The sequence below is a fragment of the Acartia tonsa genome, chromosome 10 (genome assembly GCF_053477335.1).
Source record: "Acartia tonsa isolate MP-2025a chromosome 10, ASM5347733v1, whole genome shotgun sequence".
In the NCBI taxonomy this organism is placed as follows: domain Eukaryota; kingdom Metazoa; phylum Arthropoda; class Copepoda; order Calanoida; family Acartiidae; genus Acartia; species Acartia tonsa.
In genome coordinates, this window is record NC_137269.1 from 37,717,621 (window position 1) to 37,743,046 (window position 25,426).

The 25,426-nt window shown below is 32.1% G+C and overlaps 2 protein-coding genes across 2 annotated transcripts in view; both read right to left on the reverse strand.

The window, feature by feature from the left end:
* Positions 1–25,426, reverse strand: part of LOC145330586 (uncharacterized) — a 377,605-nt gene that overhangs the window by 182,726 nt on the left and 169,453 nt on the right. The window lies entirely within an intron of this gene.
* LOC145330797 (uncharacterized) overlaps positions 1–25,426 on the reverse strand; it is an 80,979-nt gene that overhangs the window by 3,526 nt on the left and 52,027 nt on the right. Inside the window, exons 2-7 of the mRNA XM_080175463.1 lie at positions 10,170–10,220; positions 6,353–7,029; positions 5,809–5,908; positions 5,227–5,410; positions 4,579–4,821; positions 2,752–3,353 (exon numbers count right to left, since the gene is read on the reverse strand). Of these exons, the coding sequence (XP_080031589.1) occupies positions 2,752–3,353; positions 4,579–4,821; positions 5,227–5,410; positions 5,809–5,908; positions 6,353–7,029; positions 10,170–10,220 (1,857 nt within the window). The remainder of the gene's footprint in view (positions 1–2,751; positions 3,354–4,578; positions 4,822–5,226; positions 5,411–5,808; positions 5,909–6,352; positions 7,030–10,169; positions 10,221–25,426) is intronic.

Below are 25,426 nucleotides of genomic sequence, written 5' to 3' on the forward strand. Positions count from 1 at the left end.
GGCTGCAAATCCCTTGTTTCGTAAAATATAGTCATGGATGTAGGATATTTTAGGCTTTGGCTATTTAGTTTTTGAGAACAGATGGCTGGAATTAATCTAACTATCATTTTTCCTCACCTCCCTAAGAAAAGTATATATAGTCAAATATAGCACTTTTAGAAATTTTAAATTTCTAGGTCTTTTTAAACCTCTAAATAGCTAAACATATATTAACATATAATGAAAGATATTATTTTAGACGATTTTTAAAAGTTATCAAGCTAAACAAAATGCTTTCTTCTTTTCTTCTTACAAAAAAAAAATAATTTTGCCTTTGTAAATTTAAAATTGGTGGAGAAAGAACAATTTAATCACCATTGTAATATCTCTTAATTCCTAATTATCCTATCATATAAAGTAGTAAGGTTTTTTTGTCTGTCGCGAAGTATCTAACTATATGCTGAACCAATATGATTATCCTTTACAGTGAAGCTGAGATGGTTTTAGGCTGTTTTCTTTTTATAAAAAAAGTCTGGGTATGGTATTAGGCTATTTTTCTGCCCTTTGAATATAGATCCCCTAGAGCTAGGGGCACATCAGCTAGTATCCCTATATTTTAAAAAGGGTATGTTTAATATACATATACATATACATATATTCAAATTATGCTAAAAATTATAGGCCTTAAAATTTCAAGACATACTTTATGTGCTTCAATTTCTGGATAGCTGCAGGAAGGAAGGGGACATTGGGCTGTTTTTTTTTACACTAGGCCCCATTTTAAAAATGTTTAATAAAATGTTTTCTTATTCGTTAGCTTAACAACTGGACTTTTGTTGAATTTTGATTGATTGGTTCATTAAGTGGGGTGTCGAAACGTTTAAACAGTAATTGAAATTTACAGAAGGTTTTTTTTTGTATTATCATTGGGGATTTACAACAATTTATTGATTATTGTCTTATCCCTTTAGATCCCTGGGATAGCTGTCTGTCTGGCTAACTGTCCGCAACGGTCTGTCTGTCTGTCTGTCAAGATCTGCCTATTTTAGCAAATGAGATGATGCAAGGGTCAATGAACTAAATAATTTTGGATAAGGATTTATTTGAAAACAAGTTCTATTTATTGCAATGTGCTTAAGTATGCAATAAATAGAAGTATCAGAGATAAGACAATGGCTGATAAATTGATGTACATTCTCAATGATAATAAAGAAAGTTACCCCTTCTGTAGATTAAGATTAGTGGTTGAAACGATGGATCACTTAAACCAACGAATAAGAAAACATTATTGTAAAACTTTAAGGACTAGCGAAATAAACAGCTCATCTAACCCGTTCTTTCTGAGATTCATTGCACTAAAGATTAATTACTTTGCATTTTTTTGGGGGTTAAAAACAACAGGTTTTAAGAATTTTATCAATTCTGTTTTTTTTGTGGGTGTGTAACGAAATAAAGGCGGCTAGAAAAAGGGTAAAATAGAGGGATAAGTAAGTTAGCCCAAAAAAGGGAAATATTTCGTCCCCTTAGTTATCATTATTAAGCTATATAAGTTGGAAAGGATATTAATGTATATAATAGATTTGAAATCTGCACAAAATTTTAAGGATTTTTTTTTTACAAAATTCGTTTTTTATATAATGTTTTATTTAAAAGTGCAAATACAATTTAAATGAATTAATTTTGACCAATAGGATAGGTGGATTGGAAACTACCTGAGCTCTAATTGGTTGAATGATGTACAAAACTTAAGTTTATCCAATCAGAGCGCAAATTGTTTTCAACCCACCAATCACAGATGTAAAAATTAATTAACTTAAATTGTATTTGCGCTTTTAGATAAAGAATTATACAAAAAAACGAATTTTATAAAAAATCCTTAAAATTTTATGCAGATTTTGAATCTATTATATATATTAAAATTCTTTCCAACTTATATAGCTTAATCATTATATCATAGAAAAAAATATTCAAAGATGTTTAAAACATATTTTGAAATCAAAAGGGTACATGACGTTTCTACAACCGGCAAAAATATAGCTACATGTTTTTTTTTGTCAAAATGTAAAAAACTTTGCCAAAAATACAGTCATACTTTAATTAATTGCTGCCATAAATACATCTAACATATCTAACATAAAAGCATCTCATAATTACAACAAAAAAATAATGTGAATTATTTTGTAAGTAGCAGGACAAAAAAATCAGCCATGTGACGTCATAAAAATAAGTAATTCTCCATCTCTATTCTAAGGGGGATTTTTTCCCACTTCTCCTCTCATCTTCCTCCTTTTTATGACGTCACATGGCTGATTTTTTAGACACTTATCCCGCTTCTTTTATAATCATAAAAAATAAGCTTCTAGTTTAGAATTAATTTTAACTTGATGGTTTAGCCGTTTAAAAGCATTTACTTATCCTTTAATTTCTGGCAAAATAATTACACATTTTCTAAATTGCAAAATATCAGATAAAATGTGCAAAATTAACAAGCAAGCAGTTTAAGAGAACTAATAATAACTTATATTTGTTTCGTTCCTAGCCTTTACTAGATAAACTTTTTCAATAAGTGTCTACATTTTTTTTTGATAAGAAGAAAATAATAGTTATTTAACGTATCGTATTAAGATTGAATATAGTTTTGTAAGTCCCTATAGGCCAAAGGCAAGGCTTTTTTTTAATTCATGGGAAATAGTCTGTAATACGATGCTAAACATGATTTTTTTTATTATGGCTGAAAACCAGTTCTAATCCAGCGGATATTAATCGGTTTACCTGTCTATGTGTGGCCGCCACTCGTTCCGCATGTTTCTTCTCCTCGTCACTCTGCAGCACAACCTGTCCTCCAGAGCCGCCGCCGCTGGAATTATTGTCAGCCGCCAGCTGAATATGGGCCGTAAAATCATCAATATCGTCGGTACAGGATAGCTCTTGGATATGGTGCTCAGTTTGATGGTGTGCCAAATCATTGTGTTCTTTGATGTATATTGTATTGGTGGTGTTTTGAATTTGTGGCTCGCCTCGCAGGGTTAGGACGCCCGTGGCGTTTTCTGGCTCTTTGAGGACGTACAAAGTTTGGCCGTTAGAGTCTTTAACGGCATAAACTTGCTGATGCGTTAGCTGTTGCGGCTGTTGGATTTGCACGGATGGCGGAGGCTGGGGTTCTTTCACGGTGAACAAATGATTTTGCAGGCCGCCGCTTGTGTCCTTTACAGTGTATAGTGTGGGAGGAGTTTCGGCGGTGGGGGCCAGGGTTAGGACAGTGGGGACGGGCTCCTTGATGGTGTAGACGGTTTGTGGCTGCTCCCGCACAGTGTACACGGTCTGGGACCCCAGGGAGTCACCCACGGTGTAGATGGGCTCGTTTAGGGTGTATACTATGGAATTTATATGTTTATTTTTTATTTTAGCGTAATTCAATTGTAATTTAATCGATTATCATTTTCTTAGGGAGGAGGGGGGGGGGGCATTGGGCTGTTTATTATACTAGTCTTCAAAGTTTTGAAATATAATTTAATAAAGGCTTAACAACGTTGGAAACTTTTATTGAATTTTTATTGGTTGGTTTATAAACTTGAGTGTCTAAAGCTTTAACCATTAATTGTAATTTAAATAAGGGGTAATATTGTGTATCATCATTGGGGATGAACATCTATTTGTCGGTCATTATCTTATCCCTTTAGATACCTCCATTTTCATCATGACGGCCAACGTAATTACGATCAACATAAGGGAAATCAATTAGAAAAATAGTATCAAAAATAAAAATAGATTAGCTTTGCTATATAAAAGACATCACTAAGAAAAAAAAAAGAACTTTTTGAAGTCCATTTTCTTAGATAGTATGTTCTTATAATATAGTAACAGGATGTTTGTGTTTGTCTGTCTGTCTGATTGTACCGAAGGATCTCGCTAACCGCTGAACAGAGTAGCTTCTCATAGATCCTGGTAAGGTTTATAACTATTTTGGGGGAGGGTACCACCACGCTTACGAGAAAAATAGTCTCCCTCGAATTTTTTTTTACTTTTTCTTAATTTTAAATAAAAATTTGGGTTATCGAATTCAACTCCCCCTCCTAAAATGCCCCTAAATGCCTCAAGGGGTCGTAGCCGCTAGTATATATAGAAAATAGCTAAAAGCATTTTGGCAATATAATACCTAATCTTGTACTTATTTGTCTAGGTTTTTGCTTAAAAAATAATTATACACTTTCATTAATTTTGCAAAATTCAATAAATCATCTTTTTGTAAAAATAAGAGTTTGGATCTTGTGCAGTTCGCGGTAAAATGTTCCTGGGAACGATAATCTCCAAAAATCTATGATCTACTAGCTGCCAAACGGCTGAACTTACATTTTATTTTTACTCTATATGTATATTCTATTCGTCCATATTGTTACAGGGATCTAAAGTGATAAGACAGTAGCCGATAAACTGATGTACATCCCCAATAATGACACACAAAATAACCCCTTCTGTAGATTAATGATAGAAACGTTTGAAAACTTTACCTAATAAACCAACTAATCAAAATTCAGTAAAGTCCCCAAAGTTTTTAGGCCAGCGAATAAGGAAACGTTTTTCTAAAACTTTGGGGACTACGGTAATAAACAACCCCTCTCGCTCGGCTTCTGTTAACAAAAATAAACATTTTCTTTCCTGTGGAAAAATTTTGGCTTAAACTGAGAATTTGGCTGACTTGGGCCCCATCCACCTCTTTGACCGAGATGACCTGCCCGGAGGTGCCGTCACTCAGCTTGATGACGGGCTCCTGCACAATGACAGAGGGTGCTACGCTGCTGCCGCTAGCCGTCTGCAGGCTCTTGTTCGTGTACAGCTGTGTACCTAAATAAATTTAAAAACTGTAGTTTTGTGTTTTTGCCCAGAGATCTAGAGGGATAAGACAATTGATTGATACATTGATGAACATTCCCAATGATGATACTCAAAATTACCACTCCTGTAGATTACAATAAGTGGTTATAACGTTTCAACTTATTGAACCTGCCAATTAGAATTCATTAATATTCCCCAGAGTTGATAAGCTAACGAATAAGAAAACGTTAATATAAAAAACTTTGTGGACTAGTATGTATTAAACAGTCCCCTTCCTCTCTGGGTTTTGCCCTAAGATTGAAACCTATTCGGGGTCAACACTTAAGTAAAATTGACAACCTTTTCATCTGCCCCCCAAATATTATTTTAGATTTATTTCGCTTTTGGCTTGACCTCTTTCCAGCTTAATTGTACCTGAAATATTTGCTGGATTAATCCGGATGACGGAGCTGACGCCCGGATGTTGTTGTAGTGGCAGTGCCAGCTGTTGTTGCTGTTGTATTTGTACTTGAGGTTGTTGGTGGACAGCCTGGACAGTCTGGTGGTGGCTGGGCTGCAGGCTGGAAATGGAAAACTGGATGTTGTTCGAGTTTATCACCTGAAAATGTAAAAATAGTTATTTATTGCATCATATTATAGACAGCTTTCCGCGGATAATAAAACAAAAAATTATAAGAAAACCAGTTGTTTCAGTCCTTAGATGCTAAAGCTATACATAATTTTTCAGTATGGCGGAAATTAATCGGTTTCGAAGCCATACTGGAAAAAAAACATTTAAAGCATTTAATCAAAAATTCAACATGGCGTCGTTTCATAGTTTTCTTTTTTGGTTCATTAAGTTTTCAAACGTTTCAACCACTAATTGTAATCTACAGAATTGATAACTTTATGTATCTTTGGGGATTTATCAGCCATTGTCTTATCCTTTAGCTCCCTCGGTTCTATGTCTGCAAGGATTCAAAATCCAAGATGGCGTCTAGAAAAACCTGTTCTCACCTTGGTTGGGCTGTTGACGACAGTTACCAGCGGGGAGGTGTTAACTGTATCCAGCGGGGAGGTGTTCACAGAGGATAAATTTACAGGACTGCTATCAACACTAAAATATTAATAAAATTAGTAAACACAAAAAAATGACAAAGGCAAGTTTTGAAAATTTATTGCTTAATATATTATTAGCTATTTTAAAAATCTTTTCAATATTTTGTGCCAGTCTGCTTGTCTGTCTTTTAGACATGTTAGAATTGTCCAATCGATTTCAAACTTATGTGATGATTTTGTTGACAGTTTGTACAATTTGGAAAGTGTAGCAACTATTACAAATAAGTAAGTATGTCCAACTAATGATTTTAAGCATTTTTGATTACATCTTATATTATAATATATTATCTGATTTACTTAATTGTTAGAATCTTTATTTATAAGACGATTGGGCATAATATTATAAGCATTTTCCCCTATCTATTGAGCCCTGCTTTTATTGATATTATCATCCTTGTTAAATAATGATAAAAAAATCAATTATTTTACATATAAAATTTACCTAAACAAAGCCTGCTCCAAAGTTTCATTAATTTCTGTGGTTGGCTCCGTAGTTATGGAAAAATCTTCATGGCTGCTGGAACTTGAATGGAAAAAATCCGTAGTGGGATCCTTTGAAAAAACATCATTGGCACTTCCACTACCGCTGTTGTTAATATCAGCAGCAGGATCTTTACTGAACATTGCATTGTTAGCCGGATCGCGGTAGCCGTCGACGGCCGCATTTTCGGCCGCCGTGGAGATTCTATGCACTGGCGATTTGATGGCGAAAAAATCGTCGGACGCATCGCGTTCAACGTACGGCTGCGGTACTGATGTAATGACCGCCGTTGATGTTTCTTTGATGACAGAGGTGAAAAAATCCTCGGCCGACGGTTGGTGGAGATCGTGATCCGTTAGCTTAAGCTTAATTTCGCCGCCGTGGCTGCCGTTCGGATTGCGTGAGATGACCGTGCACGGCTGGGGAGGCGTTAGAGATTCTGTCACGTTTTTGGTCACCGAGTACAGGTTCTGGTTCGAGTCCCGGACTGTTATTATTTTGTTGTTGTTGTGATTTCTGATGTTGTTGGCGGTGGTGGTAGTTTTATCCCGTTGTTGGAAGAGGCTGTCCTTGTTGTCTAATTCCCCGAGGATAAATGATTCCAAGTCTCTGTAGTCCATCTCTATATATTCACCCTCCTGAAAATAAACTAAGTTTAAGAATAGTGTATCGCATAGTTTTATAGACAGCTCTCCGCGGATATTAAAATAAAAAAGTTACAAGATTTAAATTTTTGTTAGCCTAGAGGATAGGCTAAGGCAATGGCTAACAAAAATGATTAATTTTAAAATTTTTATTTTATTTACAATTGCATGAAATACTATGATATACATAATTTTTCAGTACTGGATCTAATCCAGCGGATATTGGTCGGTTTCGAAACCTACTGAAAAGACTTTTAAAATTCTTTTTTTACTAAATTTCGAAGTAAAATGTTACGTTTTTAATACATTTCGTAATAAATTACTAAATATGTCAATTCGTTCCCATTGTTTTTTTTTATAGAGAAATTTATGAGTATACATAAAAGTTGATTACATTGAAACCAGTATGACACTAATTAAAATCAAATTATACTAATCAAACATTAACAAATAAACAAAGAATAATTGCCTGCAATATGGGCGAAGCCATGTAAAAAAGTTATTAAATAGATATTTGAAAATCAACTTTGTAATTGTTATTTATAGCTTCGTATAAATAGACTGATTTTTGTCTGTAACACAATGCTATACATGATTTTTCAGTATGGCTGACTGAACCGGTTCTAATCCAGCGGATATCTATCAGTTTCGAAGCCATACTGGAAAATCATTTCTGAACCATCAAACATAAAGACCTCCCAACAACTAAGACGTACTGAAAAGCCTCGCTTAATTTCCTGAATTTTTAAAAGCGAATCTTTTCTATAATTAGAATAGGTCCATCCGTAACGGTTAGCTATTTCGTTAATTTAGACATTTTATATTTTTTTATCTATTTCAAACTTTGTATGATGATCCAAATATTTGTTATGTAAAAGAGTTAATGTCCGTTTGTCCTACCGTTTCAGAGCTTCGCTTTTATGGATGTTGTCATCCTTGTTGTATAAAGTTTTTTTCCAGATGATAATTAGAAATACGTGGGAATGTTATACATCAATGTCATTGAAAATGAAGCTCATATATAAGTATACATGTACATAAAACAAGAACGAATATATCCAAGTTCAGTTCATAAGAACGATTATGTCCGATAGGAGTATAGCTTTATGAAGGGGGATAGTCGACCCACCCTACATTTAATTAATTAAAAAGATTAACTTTAAGGGGTGGGGGGGGGGGGGGGTGGGCATTTTTTATTTGGAGGGTGGGGATACCCTTCCCCAAAATTTCTATAAACCTTTCATGGACATTTAAGAAGCTTTACTGTAAAGGAAAACCATAAAGGTTCAGCGGTTAGCGAGATCACTTGCTACTGACTAAAAAAGCTTACTATATTGTCCCCCTTAAACCTTTGAAAGTCGTTATGTTACCCCTCAAAATAAAAAGCTTGAACGTCTCGGAACTAACATAAAAAAGTACTTATAGTGTTGTTTTGCTATTAAACATGTCTTTTTCATAAGAGTTATGTAGAAACGGTATTTTTACTTGTGAAGGAGCTATAATAGACATATTAAAATAAACTTTTTTTTAATTAGTAGAAAGATTTATAACACGATGTCTTTCCATTTGTAGGTTAAAGTCTCCAAAATGTCTTTATTTCTATTTTTTTGTGTCCTTTCTTAAGTCTTTAGATTTTTCGTCGGAGGTTGGTGGTACTCTCCCCCAAATAGTTATAAACCTTCCCAGGACCTATGAGAAGCTACCCTGTAAAGGAGAACCATATTGGTTCAGCAGTTATCGAGATCCTTTGGTACAGACAGACACACAGACAAAAATCCTTTTACTTTATTGTAAGGATAAAGTCATCTCAAGAAGTAATATTATCTAATATGTAGATTTGTCTGAAGCAAAATATCTCTTAAAAGGCTGGTTGTCCATTAAAACATAGGGTGGTTTAAGAAAATTAACCCCCCACCAAAGGAATGTAGCCGCCTAGAAGCAAGTAACGTAGTCGCTAGTCATTTTTTTTATAGATGTTCAACTATAATATGTCAGTTGTGGGACCATATGGTATTAAATCTATTGTATATGGGGTTGTATGCTACTTTTTCGGCTTTTTAATACACATACAAGCAGTACAGCTTCTTTGTAAGCTTGATGTCCGATGGTTTGATAGTCGTTGTTTTGAAAGTATGAATTTGAATTAAATAAAGCAGCTTATACTGACTATAAAAAATGACGTCATAATGGCTTACCATTCAATTGGTCAATTAAAATGTATATTGGCTTGCCATCGCTAATTTATTCTGTGAATTGGCCTATCATTGGTTATTAGTGATGTATGACATAATTTTTCTATAGACATTATAAGCTTATAGAATGTATAAATAAATTAACACTATTGTACAATAGGAAAAAAAGAAGTTTTTAACAGGTAATAAAAACATATTCAACAAATTCGCCACTATTTAATGATTTTATTCTTGTTTTTATATTTTTTCTTGTAACCAGTTACGTGTAGAAAGTTACATATGACTCAGTTAATAATAGAGAATTATTATATAAATCCTATTATATAACGCAGTAAGGACTTTTCTCGTATTCATTCGAATCCGGTGGATAGGAACCGGTTCTCATCTATACGAAAAAACTATGTCTAGCATCGTATTATATCCAGTTTTCTACGAATATAGAAATGTACAATCACAAGATTAAAACTAGTTTTTTTAGCCGGTGCCTTCGGCACCACGGGCCTAAAAAACTAGTTTTAATCTTATAATTGTACATTCTAGATCCGCGGAAAGCCGTTTATAATACGATACGAGAAATAACTATTATTTGTTCTTTAAGATCTTATTAACGATTGAACCGATTCTATTTTAGGTAAGCCTAACATAGATGGGTGGTTTCAGGCTAATTTTCTTCCCTAATAAGTAATCAAACAAAAAGCAAGCTTTCTACAATTGTTTTTTCCAGTATGGCGATTAATATCCGCTGGATTAGAATCGGTTCTCAGCCATAGCATCGTATTATAGACAATTTTCAAATAATATTAAAATAAAAATCATAAAATTAATACCAGTTTTGTTAGCCCGGGCCTTTGGTCCCTTAATTTGGTTTAATCTTATAATTTTTCATTTTAATATCCGTGGAAAGCTGTCTTCAGAACGATAAATAAATAAATATTATCTTACCTGTCTTTGTAGAGCTGTAGAATCATCTTGTAAATTTTGCTGACAAGGATCCCTAAGCAGTTGTCAACATTTAAACTTTTTATCAAAACTTTTCAAAGATATTAAAAACTTAACTTAAAAGCTTTCTATACATATACGATATACTTTTGCACATTCCCAATGATGATACACAAAATTACCCCTTGAAACGATTGACACTTAATAAAACAATCAAATTTCAATAAAAGTCTCCAAAGTTGACCAACAAACGAATAAGAAAACGTTATTATAAAACTTTGGGGACTAGTGTAACAAACAGCTCAATGTCGGGCCCTCCCTTCCTTGTGTTTATGTTCTCAACATATAAATTTTCGAATGTCAAAGTTTTTCTGGCAAAAAAACTACACGGGCATTGTTTGACGTGACAAAATAAATGTACCATGGCCACAGAAAAGTTTAGACACAGAACCAGGTAGTTCATTTCGGCACTGTCTTTGGGAAAGAATAATGCCTTCAGGGGTCTAAAGGGATAAGACAATGGCCGATAAATTGATGTACGTCCCCAATAAACTTACCAAATTCTTAATAAACTTACCAATTAATCAAAAGACCCCAAATTGTTAAGCAAAAAAATTAGATAAGGTTGTTATAAAACTTTGGGTACTAGTGTTATAAATAGCCCATTACCCCCTCCCTCCCTGTAATGCCTTACTTAAAAATAAAGCAAAATGTAGGCTGTGCAAACATTTTCTGCGTATGAACTGCAAAATTTCTAGACTGCATAATTACTGTATAGTCAAAAAGGTTGTTTAAAATATTTTTATCTTTTTTTTAGGTCTATATTTTTTGTTCTATGGTATAGAACCATTATATTATTGATAATAAATATAAAAGATATTCATACATACTTAGTAAACTAGGCCAATGGGAAATTAATGGAGGAACAATTCGGCAATATTAATGGTTGAAAAAGTACATATTTTGAGAACTTCTATCGTAGAAAAATTAGGTCGTTTGTTTTTTTGTCTTTTATGGGGACATTGGGCTTTTTATTACACTAGTCCTTAAAGTCTTATAATAACGTTTTCTTTGTTGGCTTAACAACCTTGGGGATTTTTATTGAATTTTGTTTGGTTGGTTCTTTACGTTGGTTTCAACTACTATTTTTAATCTACAGAAGGGGTAATATTGTGTATCATGAATGTGGAGTGGATGTACATCAATTTATCGATCATTGTTTTTTCTCTTTAGTTCCCTTTAGATGGAGCAACCATCTAATCTTATACATCTATTGTATTGATTGATGGATGTACGTCTCTATTACAATCTATATCTTTTTGTGGGTTCCATTGGAATTCAGTCCACACGGGATTCAACCCACGGATTTCAGCCCAGCGGGATTCAACCCAACGGTATTCAGCCCACACGGGATTCAACCCACTGGATTCAGCCCACCTGGAATTCAACCCACATGGGACTCAACCCACGGAATTCAGTCCATATGGGACTCAACCCACGGAATTCAGTCCATACAGGACTCAACCCACGGAATTCAGTCCAAACGGGACTCAACCCACGGAATTCAGTCCATACGGAACTCAACCCATGGAATTCAGTCCACACGGGATTCAACCCATTATATATCTAAAATTACCAGTTTTCAAAAATATTTTTTTTTTAAATTTGAGAACTAAATTTTTAGAAAATTAAAAAAAAAAGTTTTGAAAAAAGTTTATGTAAGTTTTTTTTACTGTAGAAATTATTTATAAAATATGCTTTATAAAAAAAATTTGAGAAAAAAAGAATCATTTTCTAAAAATTTATTTCTCAAATTAGAAAAAAAAATATTTGTTTTTAAAACTGAGAATTCAGTCCACACGGAATTCAACCCAATATATATATAAAACTCTCAGTTTTAAAAAGAAATAATTTTTTTTCAAATTTGAGAAACAAATTTTTAGAAAATAATTCTTTTTTCTCAAATTTTTTTATAAAGCATATTTTATAAAATAATTTCTACAAAAAAAAAATTTACATAAACTTTTTTCAAAACTTTTTAAAAAAAATTTCTAAAAATTTTGTTCTCAAATTTAAAAAAAAATATTTTTTTTTCAAACTGGTTATTTTACATATATAATGGGTTGAATCCCGTGTGGACTGAATTCCGTGGGTTGAGTCTCGTATGGACTGAATTCCGTGGGTTGAGTCCCGTATGGACTGAATTCCGTGGGTTGAGTCCCGTATGGACTGAATTCCGTGGGTTGAGTCCCGTATGGACTGAATACCGTGGGTTGAATCCCGTGTGGGCTGAATACCGTGGGTTGAATCCCGTGTGGGCTGAATACCGTTGGGTTGAATCCCGCTGGGCTGAATTCCGTGGGTTGAATCCCGTGTGGGCTGAATTCCAATGGAACCCTTTTTGTGACTAACGAATGCGTGGACAGGGATATTTATTCAGCATTTTTAATCTATTTGAATTTACCAAGATTTGCATTATTTTTGGGCTGTATTATTACACTAGTCTCTAAAGTCTTCGTATTCGTTGACCCAACAACATTGAAGACTATTGTTAAATTTTGATTGGTTGGTTCATTAAGTTGAGAGTTTAAAATATTTAACCTTTTATTTTAATCTATGGAAGGGGTAATTTTGTGTATCATTTTTGGGGATATACATCAATTTATCGGCCATTGTCTTATCCCCAATGGAGACAATGGACGATAAATTAGTGTACAATTTTAATGATGATACACAATATTACCCCTTCTGTAGATTATAATTAGCAGTTAAAACGTTTGAACATTCAACTTAATAAACCAACCAATGAAAATTCATTAAAAGTCCCTAAAATTATTGAGCCAACAAATAAGAAAACATTATTACAAAACTTTGGGGACTAGTGTAATAATCAGCCAAATGCCCCCCCCCCCCTACCTGCATAAAGATACAAATACTTAAATTTTTTATACAAAAGCAAAATATGAATAAAAAAGCTTTTTATAAACAAATTAAACATTTAATAGCCATGTTCATTTTAGATTTTGATTTGTAAAATTTATACTTTTTGAACTTTTGCAAAAGTAACTTTTTTGAGATAGTTCATTATATATTTTTTTTAAGAATATTTTTTAAAATGTTAAAATCTGTAAAAAAGTCATTTAACTACGTACGAACGAACAATCTAAAAATAACAAATTATCCTTTGAAATAAAACAATGAAAACTTTATGATTATTCATTTGCAAAAATATTTTTGCACAAGTTAACTCTAGAACAAGTATACAGGGATCTAAAGGGATAAGACAGTGGCCGATAAATTCAGGTACGTCCCCAATGTTGATACATAAAATTTCTCATTCTACAGAATACAAATAATAGTTGAAACGTTTGTACACTCAACTTAAGGAACCAGCCTATCAAAATTTAATAAAAGTCCCTAAAGTTGTTAAGCCAACGAATAAGAAAACGTTGTTATAACACTTTGGGGACTAGTGTAATAAACAGCCAAATGTCCCCCCCCCTACCTGCATAAAAATACAAATATTTTAATTTTTTATACAAAAGCAAAATATGAATAAAAAAGCTTTTTATAAACAAATTAAACATTTAATAGCCACGTTCATTTTAGATTTTGATTTGTAAAATTTATACTTTTTGAACTTTTGCAAAAGTAACTTTTTTGAGATAGTTCATTACATATTTTTTTTAAAGAATATTTTTTAAAATGTTAAAATCTGTAAAAAGTCATTTAACTACGTACGAACGAACAATCTAAAAATAACAAATTATCCTTTGAAATAAAACAATGAAAACTTTATGATTATTCATTTGCAAAAATATTTTTGCACAAGTTAACTCTAGAACAGGGATCTAAAGGGATAAGACAATGGCCGATAAAATCTTGTACGTCCCCAATGATGATACAAGAATACAAATAGTGGTTAAAACGTTTGTACACTCAACTTAAGGAACCAGCCAATCAAAATTTAATAAAAGTCCCCAAAGTTGTTAAGCCAACGAATAAGAAAACGTTGTTATAACACTTTTGGGACTAGTGTAATAAACAGTCCAATGTCTCCTCCCTCCCTGGTTACAAGTATGTGCAAATTTTAACATCTGACACCGCAAATACTTTACAACTTTAAATTTGAATTGCAAATTTGAGATCAAGTCTATGCAGGGATCTAAAGGGATAAGACAATGGCTGATAAATTGATGTACATCCCGAATGATGACACACAAAATTACACTCTAAAGGGATCTAAAGTGATAAGACAATGGCCGATAAATTGATGTACATCCCGAATGATGATACACAAAATTACCCCCCATAAGTAGATTAAAATTAGTGGCTGAAACGTTTAAACACTCAAGTTGAAGAATCAATCAAAATTTACTATAGTCCTTAAAGTTATCAAGCCAACGAATAAGGAAACGTTATGATAAAACGTTGGGGACTTGGGGACTTTGTGGAATAGACTTGATACGAAAAGTTGTATCAGAATCATATGTCATGAATAATGCCTTTGCATATTGTTTTATTGTCAGCGAAGCTACCCTACAAGTTGTTGGTATGTCCTTCTGTCCTAAAATAATTTCACATACCTTTAAATTTTATTTATAAAAGCATTTAGAGTTTTTTTTTACGTGAGGTGAATTTTAAAGAATACTTTTATAGTTATTTATAGTATAACTGGTATTAATTTTATGATTTTTATTTTAATATTCGTGGACAATTGTCTGTAATACGATACTATACATGATTTTTCAGTATGGCTGAGAACATTTTATTTTCCAGCGGATATTAATCAGTTTAGAAGCCTGAGAAAAAGTTTTCATTTGTTTTTGCTGCATTTTATCTATGGACATGATTGTCTTTTCCAAACTATAAATATGCATTCTCATTTTAGTTAGGATCTCTAAAGACCAAGGACGTCAAAGCTTTATTTTAATTTGAGATGTTTTCAGAGGTAAACTAATGTGTTTCATAAATTTGTTTTGGGGGGGAGGGGGTAAACACCTTCATACCTACCCTACATTTTAAATCTAATCATAATTTAAATGCCACTAAATATAAAAGTACATAAATGTTTTGAAAAGTTTAAGAATCTAAATTTTTTTTGGTTAATTTTCATAAACGTTTTTCAATACCCTAACTTATTTTTGACAGGCATGATTTTTATTAATACATAGTATCAAGTTGAAAATAGAATCTACTCATTGTTAAAATCGAAATATCTTTTTGGTGTCTAGGGTTGAGTTTGTAGAGGCCTTGCGGTATGATATAATACAGTGATAATAATGTATAAAATAGCCTGAAACCGTGTTCTAACAGAACTGTGACTGAACGACTTTAGACCCGACGGATGACTAAACACATTGCATATATTTGCAGGGATCTAAAGGGATAAGACAATGGCCGATAAATTGATGTACATCCCAAATGATGATACACAAAATTACCCCTTCTATAGATTAAAATTAGTGAAACGTTTGAACACTAAACTTAATGAATCAACCAGTGAAAATCCCCCAAAGTTGTTAAACCAACGAATAAGAAAATGTTATTATAAAACTTTGGGGACCAGTGTAATAAACAGCCAATTGCCCCCCCCCCTCTCTCTGTCTCTCTCTCTCTATGGTTTGCACTATATATAAGTTTTTGCTGGGTTCTAATTGAAATATAATACGTGGTTGAGGCAGGTATTCACGTTATTAATCATTCTTTCAGAATATAGCAGACGAACTGAAATTAGTCTAAAAAAAAATAATAGTTATTTACCTCATCGTATTATAGACAGCTTTCTGCGGATATTAAAATTAAAAATTAAAAGATGAAAACCAGTTTGGTTGGCCCCGAGGTGCCGTAGGCCAAGACAAAAAATCTGGTATTATTTTTTTTTATTCGTGGTAAATTGTCTGTAATACGATGATTTTTCAGTATGGCTAAGCGCTGGTTCTAATCCAGCGGATATTGATTGGTTTCAAAGCCATAATAATTGAATATATATTTAAACAGTTTAAAATTAGGGTTTGCTATTAACTTTTAGATAATAATAAGCAAGAAACTATCCAAAATTAGCAAAGCTGCTTGTATGAAAAAATATATATAAACAGACAGACGGACGCACGCACAACTGGAATACTGAATGGGTGCGCTATATAAATGTGCAGAATGTGAACCGAACCAGGAATCTAAAGGGATGAGACAATGGCCGACAAATCACTTTGGACGCTCAACAAAAAGAACTAACCAATCAAAATTCAATAAAAGACCCCAAGGTTGATAAGCAAAGAAATAACAAAATATTAATATAAGACTTTGGGGACTAGTGTAATAAACAACCCAATCCCCTCCCTTCCTCCCTGATGACAATGTGCAGAATCTAAAGCGAATAATTCTGGTATTATCCATCTTAACTGGGCAATTATAAAGCAATTTATAAAAAGTAACATGACGGAATATGGACTTAACTCCTTTTTATCAAAATTGCCCCCTCCCCCCCACCTTTTAAATTAATTGGAGGGGTTTTCTATCTGTATATACAGGGAAAAAGATGTTTTAAGACCAGCTTAATATTTTAAACTTAAACAATTTTTCGGTTCAAGACATTTTTAACCACCATAATGGGTTAATTGACTAACTATTCCTTGCTTAGCTTGCAGAGTATATTTATGAAAACCCCCCGGGAGGGAGTGAAAATTGGACTGTTTATTACCATAGTACCCAAACTTTCACTGAATTACTGATTGGTTGGCTTACTAAGTTGAGTGTCTAAACATTTCAACCTCTAATTGTTATCCTCAGAAGTAGTAAGTGGTAAAGTGTATTAATATTTGGGATATATATAAATTTTTCGTTCATTGTCTTATCCCTTTAGATCTCTGTGCAAAACCACTTTTCTATACATGATGGCATTTAACGTCAACAAACTTTAAAAGCAAAAGATCGGGTTAATTTATTTTAAACCCTTACTTTGCAATTTTTAGTAGCAAAGCTACACTACATGTCTTGGTTTCTTTTGAGTCATATATTTATGCCATTTTTAAATTACTAGTAAAGGAAAAAGTAATTTAAGATTTCAAATCTGAATTTTTAGAATAAAAAACGTTCCTTTAAATTCAATATTTGATTGTCTTTGGAAGAAATCGCTCTGGTTTAGAAATTAATTTATGCTGTATATAATAATGTTTTTGCAGTATATTGTAACAGTATTTTGGCAAAACTTGAAAAATCATGATTACTTTATAATCACAGCTAGAAAGTAAAATTCACCAGACAGGGAGGGAGGGGACATTGAGCTGTGTTTCAACTACTAATTATAATCTATACAATAGGTAATTTTGTATATCATCATTGGAGATGTACATTAATTTATCGGCCATTGTCTTATCCCTGTAGATCCCTGAAAGTTCACCATTGTAGGATCTGTGGTGTGCAGTTATGTGAAATGTGATAATGGATTTATTATTACTTGGATGTTACACCAGATTTTCAAGTTCTCTGGTAAAGTTAAACCAATAAATGAGTTCCAAGTTAGCAATCTAAATAACGAGGGATTTTTCCCTGTCATAATATCCTCGTATATTCTATATCCATTGGACACATTTGAACATAATTTTTGATATACAAAAAAATGTTTTCTCTATTTACCTCCCTTTTTGTGAAAATTGGCCATATGTCTTAAAAAGCCGCTGATTAAGTAATAATATTTCGCCAAAAAAAAGTTATAGCCATAAAATGAGTTTAATAAAATTATACTTTTAATGATGTAGTTCAAGTATTTGTAAAATATGATGTTACATATTTAGAAATTTTTTTAGCATATCTTTATAATGTTATCATGAAATTAATAAAATCGAAATATTTGGGAGATTAATTTTTCTTCCATATGGACTCAAAAATAAAAGCTTTTTATTACACTAGTCCCCAATATTTTATATTAATGTTTTCTTATTCGTTTGGAAACTTTTATTAAATTATTATTGGTTGGTTCATTAAACTGAGTGTTCTAACTTTTTACCACTGATTGTAATCTACAGAAAGGGTAATTTTGTGTATCATCATTGGGAATGTACATCAATTTATCTGCCATTGTCTTATCCCTTTAGATCCCTGTGAATGACTTCCAACATAGAATAGCCCATAAAGATTACCATCAATAAAGCATAGACAAACATTCTGCTAAATTTCATGGGTCTAAAGGGATAAGACAATGGCCGATTGATTGATGTACATAACCTAGCCCACAGCAATTTTCACTTTATTAGATAACATGTAAATCTGGTGTAACATCCAAGGAATAATATATAACAAAATGTTTATTTTTATTGATGTGCAGTCATTTACGCAAAGATATTACACTGTCAAGTCATTATTAGTTTACTAGTCCCCAAAGTTGTATAATAACGTTTTCTTATTCGTTGGTTTGAGGACTAAATTAAATTTTGATTGGTTGGTTCATTAAGTTGAGTGTCCAAACATTTAAACAAAAACAATATATGAGGTAATTTTATGTATCATCATTGGGGTGGTGTGCAGATGTGAATACACACCATCGTTGTTTGCAAAAGTTTTTGGACTGATGGACAGACAAACATCTTTGTATTTAAACTAGATCACGATTAAGGATTGACTGAATTTATTTAAAGATTTGTACTGCATTACAAATTGATTATTGAACACTGTATACATAACTGTAAATCAAAGTGTTGTTTTTTGGGGGTTTTAGAACATTTTATAACCATAGTAGTCAAAATCATAAAACAATTAAAAATACCAACCAAAATTGCGAAAACAATAAAAACTGTAGCAACTTAGATATAAGATTTGAAAGTCCACGATTTGATGCATTAAAGAGTTAAACGCTGTCAAAAATTAGAAATTTTGGGATTGAAATCACATATTATTTATAGTAAATAATTAAGTTTAAGTTTTTTTTTGTGTTTTTTAAAAAACATACAGAACACATGAAAACACGTCTTGAAAGATAAAAAAAACTATAAAAAATGCTCAAATTTTTTTGATTTACAAAAATTATTGACATTTCTTTTATTCCTGAGAACACTATTCAAACATCTAGACTGTAAATAGAGCTGTAAAATGGATTAATGTACTTTTTATTACAATGTTTAGGTCAAAATCTAAATAGATATCAAGGTGTTCTGAAATATAATGAAGTGCATTTGTTTGATCTGCTACAGGTATAACCAGAGATTAAGAAGACATTAGGCTGTTTATTACACTAGTCTCCAAAGTTTGGCTTCACAACTTTGGGGACTTCTATTAAATTATTATTGGTTGGCTCATAAAGTTGAATGTCCAAACGTTTCAACCACTTATTATAATTTACAGAAGAGAAAATTTGTGTATCATCTTTGGGGATGTACATTAATTCATTGGCCATTGCCTTATCCCTTTAGAACCCTGGTGATGTTATCTTATAGATAATTCTTTATGGCGTGTCAAAAGAATATTAAAAAGACATTATATATAAGCAATGTACTTATCAAATCTGTCAAAAACAATGATTACAAAGTTATTTAAAAAAATAAAGTATTTTCTATTGAAAAGTTTAATTTATATTACTTTTTTGTTTAATACCAGAGATCTAAAGGGATAAGACAATGGCCGATAAATTTATGTACACCCCCAATGTTGATAAAAAAAATTACCTCTTTTATAGATTATAATTAGTGGCAGAAACGTTCAGACACTTAATTTAATTAACCCACCAATAAAAACTCAATAAAAGCCTCAAAGTTGTAGAGTCAACGAATAAGAAAACGCTATTATAAAACTTTGGGGACTAGTGTATTAAAGACCCCAATGTTTCCTCCCTCCCTGAATTAATACACTTATTCCACCTATCGAGTAAACCACCAACAGATATCCTATTATATAAAGTAGTAAGCTTTTTTGTCTGTAGCGAAGGATCTCGCTAGCCGCTGAACCGATATGGTCCTCCTTTAAAGTGAAGCTACTTATAGGTCTCAGGATGGTTTTAGGCTATTTTATTTTTTAAAAAAAGTCCAGGTAGGTAGGTTTTAGGCTATTTCTCTGCCCTTTCATATTCCTTAGATATAGAGCCCCTAGATGCTAGGGGCGCAGCCGCTAGTACATATATAAGTTATAGAGTAGCCAAGCCATTAAAAAGTTATTATGTGCAAATATACGGCCCATAAATGAACAATGGAAAAAATCCCATAATTTTGAAATGGACTGTAAACGCCCCACCCCCATCCTTTGCTAAATAAAGAATAAAAAATATAATAGGGCTGTTATTACACTAGTCCCCAAAGTTTTATAATAACCTTTTATTATTCGTTAGCTTAACAACCTTGGGGATTTTATTAATTTTTGATTTGTTGGTTAAGAAAGTTGAGTGTCCAACGTTTCAACCACAAATATTGTAATCTACAGAGTGGTTAATTTTGTGTATCATAATTGGAGATAAACATCAATTTATCGGCCATTGTCTTATTGTGTAAGGGGGGGGGGGGCGGATGAATGGTCCATTTATAATATGCAGGAAGTTATACGGAATAATGTATATGTTAACAGATTAAGATATTTTCAAGTGATTTCCCGCTGTGTCAAAAATTCATGATACCCAACATATGCACACTGCGCGGTAGATATGTCTTGGCCATAAAATATAAGTAAATTTAATCTTATAGTTGCTTAGCTAATAAGGGATCTAAAGGGATAAGACAATAGCCGGTAAATTGATGTACATCCCCTAGGATGATACATAAAAATACCTCTTCTGTATGTTACAATTTGTAGTTGAAACGTTTGAATATTCAACTTAATGAACAAGCAAACTAATAAGAATGCGTTACTATAAAACTTTGGGGACTAGTATAATAAACAGCCCAATGTCTCCTCCCTCCCCTGGTAGCTAATCTACCTTGAAATTGAATTTTTAATTCTTTTGAAAACGGTTGTTCTTGTTAAAATGTTTGAACTTTGTAATGGATATGTTTATTGCTTGTTTTAATCTAAAGCCTATAAATTTAACCAAAACAAGCTACTTATTATTCTCGCTGCGTGCTAAAAAGCATTAGATTTGAAACTCAATTCACTACGCACAGACAGACAAACAGACAGACAGACAGAAAGACAAATAGACAGAACCTTTTTATGAACTGTCAACTTTTTGTCTTTTTGAAGCCTGAGTTAATGAATATTCAAACAATAGAAATGCCTTCCTCACTTTTAGGTATTTGTGTCTGGTCGGTGGGGCTAGTACAAAAATACATTATTTTTTGCATTTTTAAAGCCTTGTTTTACTTTAATAAATATTAGCATCTAGCATCTAGTGTCATTTAATTCTAATTTGTAAGGAAGAGATAGAAAAATAGTCTAAAACCATCAGAAGGCTTAAATCTTAATAGAATAGTCTAAGACCATTCCGGGACATATGTAAAGCTTTCCTTAAATAGAGAACTCAATCGGTTCAGTTAATATTGCAATCATACTACTTTATAAAATATCATGTCGTTTAATGCATTCAATACCAAACGATGAATAAAACGTCATTTTATACATATAGAGTAGCCTTACCGAAGCATAAATGACATTTTTAAAGCCTATTTCTAATAGAACCAAAGTATTAAAAGAAACAAGGATAAATATTCTGTGATTTGAATCATGCAATGTTTTATTTTAATATTTGTGTAAAATTGTCTGCAATATGATGCTATGCATGATTTTTCAGTATTGCTGTAAACCGGTTCTAATCTTGTAGATATTAATCGGTTTCGAAGCCGTACTGAAAAGTTGTTTATATCCTATTTTAAGAATAATCCATCACATGTTGAAAAATCGTCCATGTCCATGAGATTAGAATTGTGTTGAATTTAATGACAAAAACATTGTCTGCTCAAACCTTCTATCTTTCAAGTTGTCTCCTTTTTAAGTACATACAGTCATAGATCAATGGTAGATAAATCAATAATCTTATTCTTAAATAAAAAGATACAACATTATCTATTTTTAAATTATTATTTTTAGTCATTTTCTTAATTAATAATACTTAATAATATCAACGAATAATTGAATACTATAAGTGAGAAACTAGGTATCTATCTATTTCTTGCATCTAATTCTTTCAGAAAAGCATGCTTTGATTTTTATAATTAAAGAAAATAATTCAAATTTAGGTTCAACCCATTGAAAGCTGAAAAATTATTGAAGTTTATGTAAAACATCTAAATTGTCAGGGAGGGAGGGACATTGTGCTGTTTATTACACTAGTCTCCAATGTTTTACAATAACGTTTTCTTATTTGTTGGATTAACAACTTTTTGGACTTGAATTTTGATTGGTTGGTCTATTAAGTCGAGTGTTCAAACATTTTATCCACTAATTATAACCTACAGAAGGGGTAATTTTGTGTATTGTCATTTGAGATGTGCATTAATTCATCCGCCATTGTCTTATCCCTTTAGATCCCTGCTAAATCGTGAAGGTGATTAAAGTCCCCCCCATAGAATATGACGTCATACGATAAAATAACCAATTAGAGGCCAGCATAAATTTTACCATTGGTCAATTACAGTGTATACTGGCCTCTCGTTGGCTATTCTATCGTATGTGGAGGGACTATAATCATCTTCTAAAATTGTTCTTATTTATGCATAAACCCAATTGAAGGAAAATCAAATAAATAAAGATCCTCGCATAGATAAACCTGCCACCGATCTTATCTTCCATATTTAGCAGTTACTGATAAATTATTTCCACAGATCCCTCCCCTCAAGACATTGTAATGTTATAGCCACAGGCTGTTTTTCTTAAAGATAATGTTATCAGCTATAATTTGCTTAACATTATTGCTTGATTTATTGATACATTTAATGATCAGGGAGTGAGAGGACTTTTTGGGCTGTTTATTACACTAGTCCCTAATATTTTATAATAATGTTTTCTTATTAGTTGGCTTAACAACTTTTGGGAATTTTATTTTATTATGGCTGGTTTATTAAGTTGAGTATAGTAATGCTTCACCACTTATTGTAATATTCAGGAGGGGTAATTTTGTGTTTCAACATTAGGGGTGTACACCAATTTAACGGCCATTGTCTCATCCCTTTAGAACCCTGTTTAATTATACATATCTACTCTTTATTTGAAAATTAAACTTAAACAAAATTTATTACCAATAAGGTGGTCCCAAATTTGTATGTGATTTATAGCCATTTTACTCTTTTAATTGTAATATGTTTAATTACAATATTATATTGATAGATGGGGCAAAGGATGGTAGCATAGGGATCTAAAGTGATAAGACAATCGCAACAAATTTACTTACATACCAACTGATGATACACAAAATTACCCCTTCTGGAAATTACAAATAGTAAAACGTTCAGACACTCAAGTTAATTGACCAACCAACCAAAATTTTAAAAAGTCCCCAAAGTTGTTGAGCCAACATTATCATAAAACTTTGAGGACTAGTGTAATAAATAGCCCAAGTAATATTCATAATTTGTTCATAAATATTCCCTGTATTAAAAATCCTGTAATCTATTAAAAGAAATAAAATTTCAAAAGTAAAAATAAAAAGATTTTGACATGACCCCCTTTTGTTAGATAATCTTCAAAACTGCTTATTAAAATGTGCTCAAAAAACCATCCGCTCTTTTTGTTCTTCTAAAATATCTGGACATACAGCCACGCACTCCGTAACAATAGACAACTTTTTTTCATTAAACTCTTAAAAATATCTTCTCATAGATTATAAACAGCTTTCCGCGGGTATTAAAATGAAATATTATAGGATAAAAATAAATTTTGTTTGCCTCGAGGGGCCTAAGAAAATAACAAAATTGGTATTAATATTATGATTTTTATTTTACTATTCGTAGAAAATTGCTGCAATTCTTAACAATACATGACTTTTCATTGTGGCTTAGAAACCGCTACAAGTTTAATTTATTAGAGTACATAATAAGATCCAAGTAATAATAAATCAATTGTTTTTTTTTACAGTGCAGCGTCCATCTTCTGCCCGTTACCCAAAATTTAGTCTGGCAAAAAGTTTATAAAAATGTAATATTATAGTAGTAGTAAAACTATAGTAAAAACAATGCCTTAAGACTATATGTTAAGGGTTGGATAGGCAAGCCACCAGAGAGAGGGGACAATGGGCTGTTTATTACACTAGTCCCCAAAATTTTATAATGATGTTATTTTATTCGCTGGCTTGACAAATTTCGGTACTTGAATTTTGATTGGTTAATTCATTAAGTTCAGTGCTCAAAACTTTAATGTAAAGAAGGGGTAATTATGTGTAACATCATTGAGGATTTATATCAATATATCAGCCATTGTCTTATTCCTTTAGACCCCTGCGTGCCACGCAGTCAAATGGAAAATTAAAATTTAACTTTGATCATACAATGCAATGTATGTAAATTTAATTTAAACTTTATAGAAAAAATGTGTACTTTAATCAGAATTTGACTTCCTATTTTAAAGTTTAATGTAATAGTTCTAAAAAAATTAAGTTTTAAATTTTTCCATATTATCAATGAAAAATTTGAAAAGAAGAAAATTTAGGTTGCTAATATGGAACTCATTTATTGGAGGGGGATTGGATAAAGGAGGTGGATGGGGGGTATTATTATTTTAGCCAGCTGTGAAAGTAAATAAACATAAATGTACAGAAAAATAATACTGTTCTTATATAGTTATTGCTGCGCTACCAAATGGTTTATATCCATTTTTTTAACATATACATATTTTTAAAATATGATATAAGAACTGGTTCTAGTCGTATTAAGTAAATAAACTTTGAAACTCATGTGTAAAATATTTTTTTGAAATTTGAATTTTCCCTATTATGAAAAGGAAAATGGGGGCAAAAAGTAAATTTGTGCTATATAAATGTAAATAGCATAGTAAATTTGGCCAACGTGGTTTTAACCATCAGGGCTCGGCAGCTGCGCGTGAAAGCCTCAGTGGAATAGTCATATTACAACTTTATAATTCAGCTGAATGTCTAAACCTGCTTCTAAACAGATAATCCATATATTTAGCTTTTTTTGCACATTAGCGGGTTTGAATTTGAGGCTTATATGCGGCCAAGGCACGGCTGCCGAGCCCTGCAAAAATATGATCAAATAAATTAGGGAAAAAGCTGTAAAACCAGGTTGAAAGATTCAAACTCTTTTTTGTGATCTTGAAATCTGTATATAAATTCCTTTTAAAAAAAGTTATCGGCCCTCCATTTTTGTAGCAAGTATGACAACTTTTTATGCTTAGCA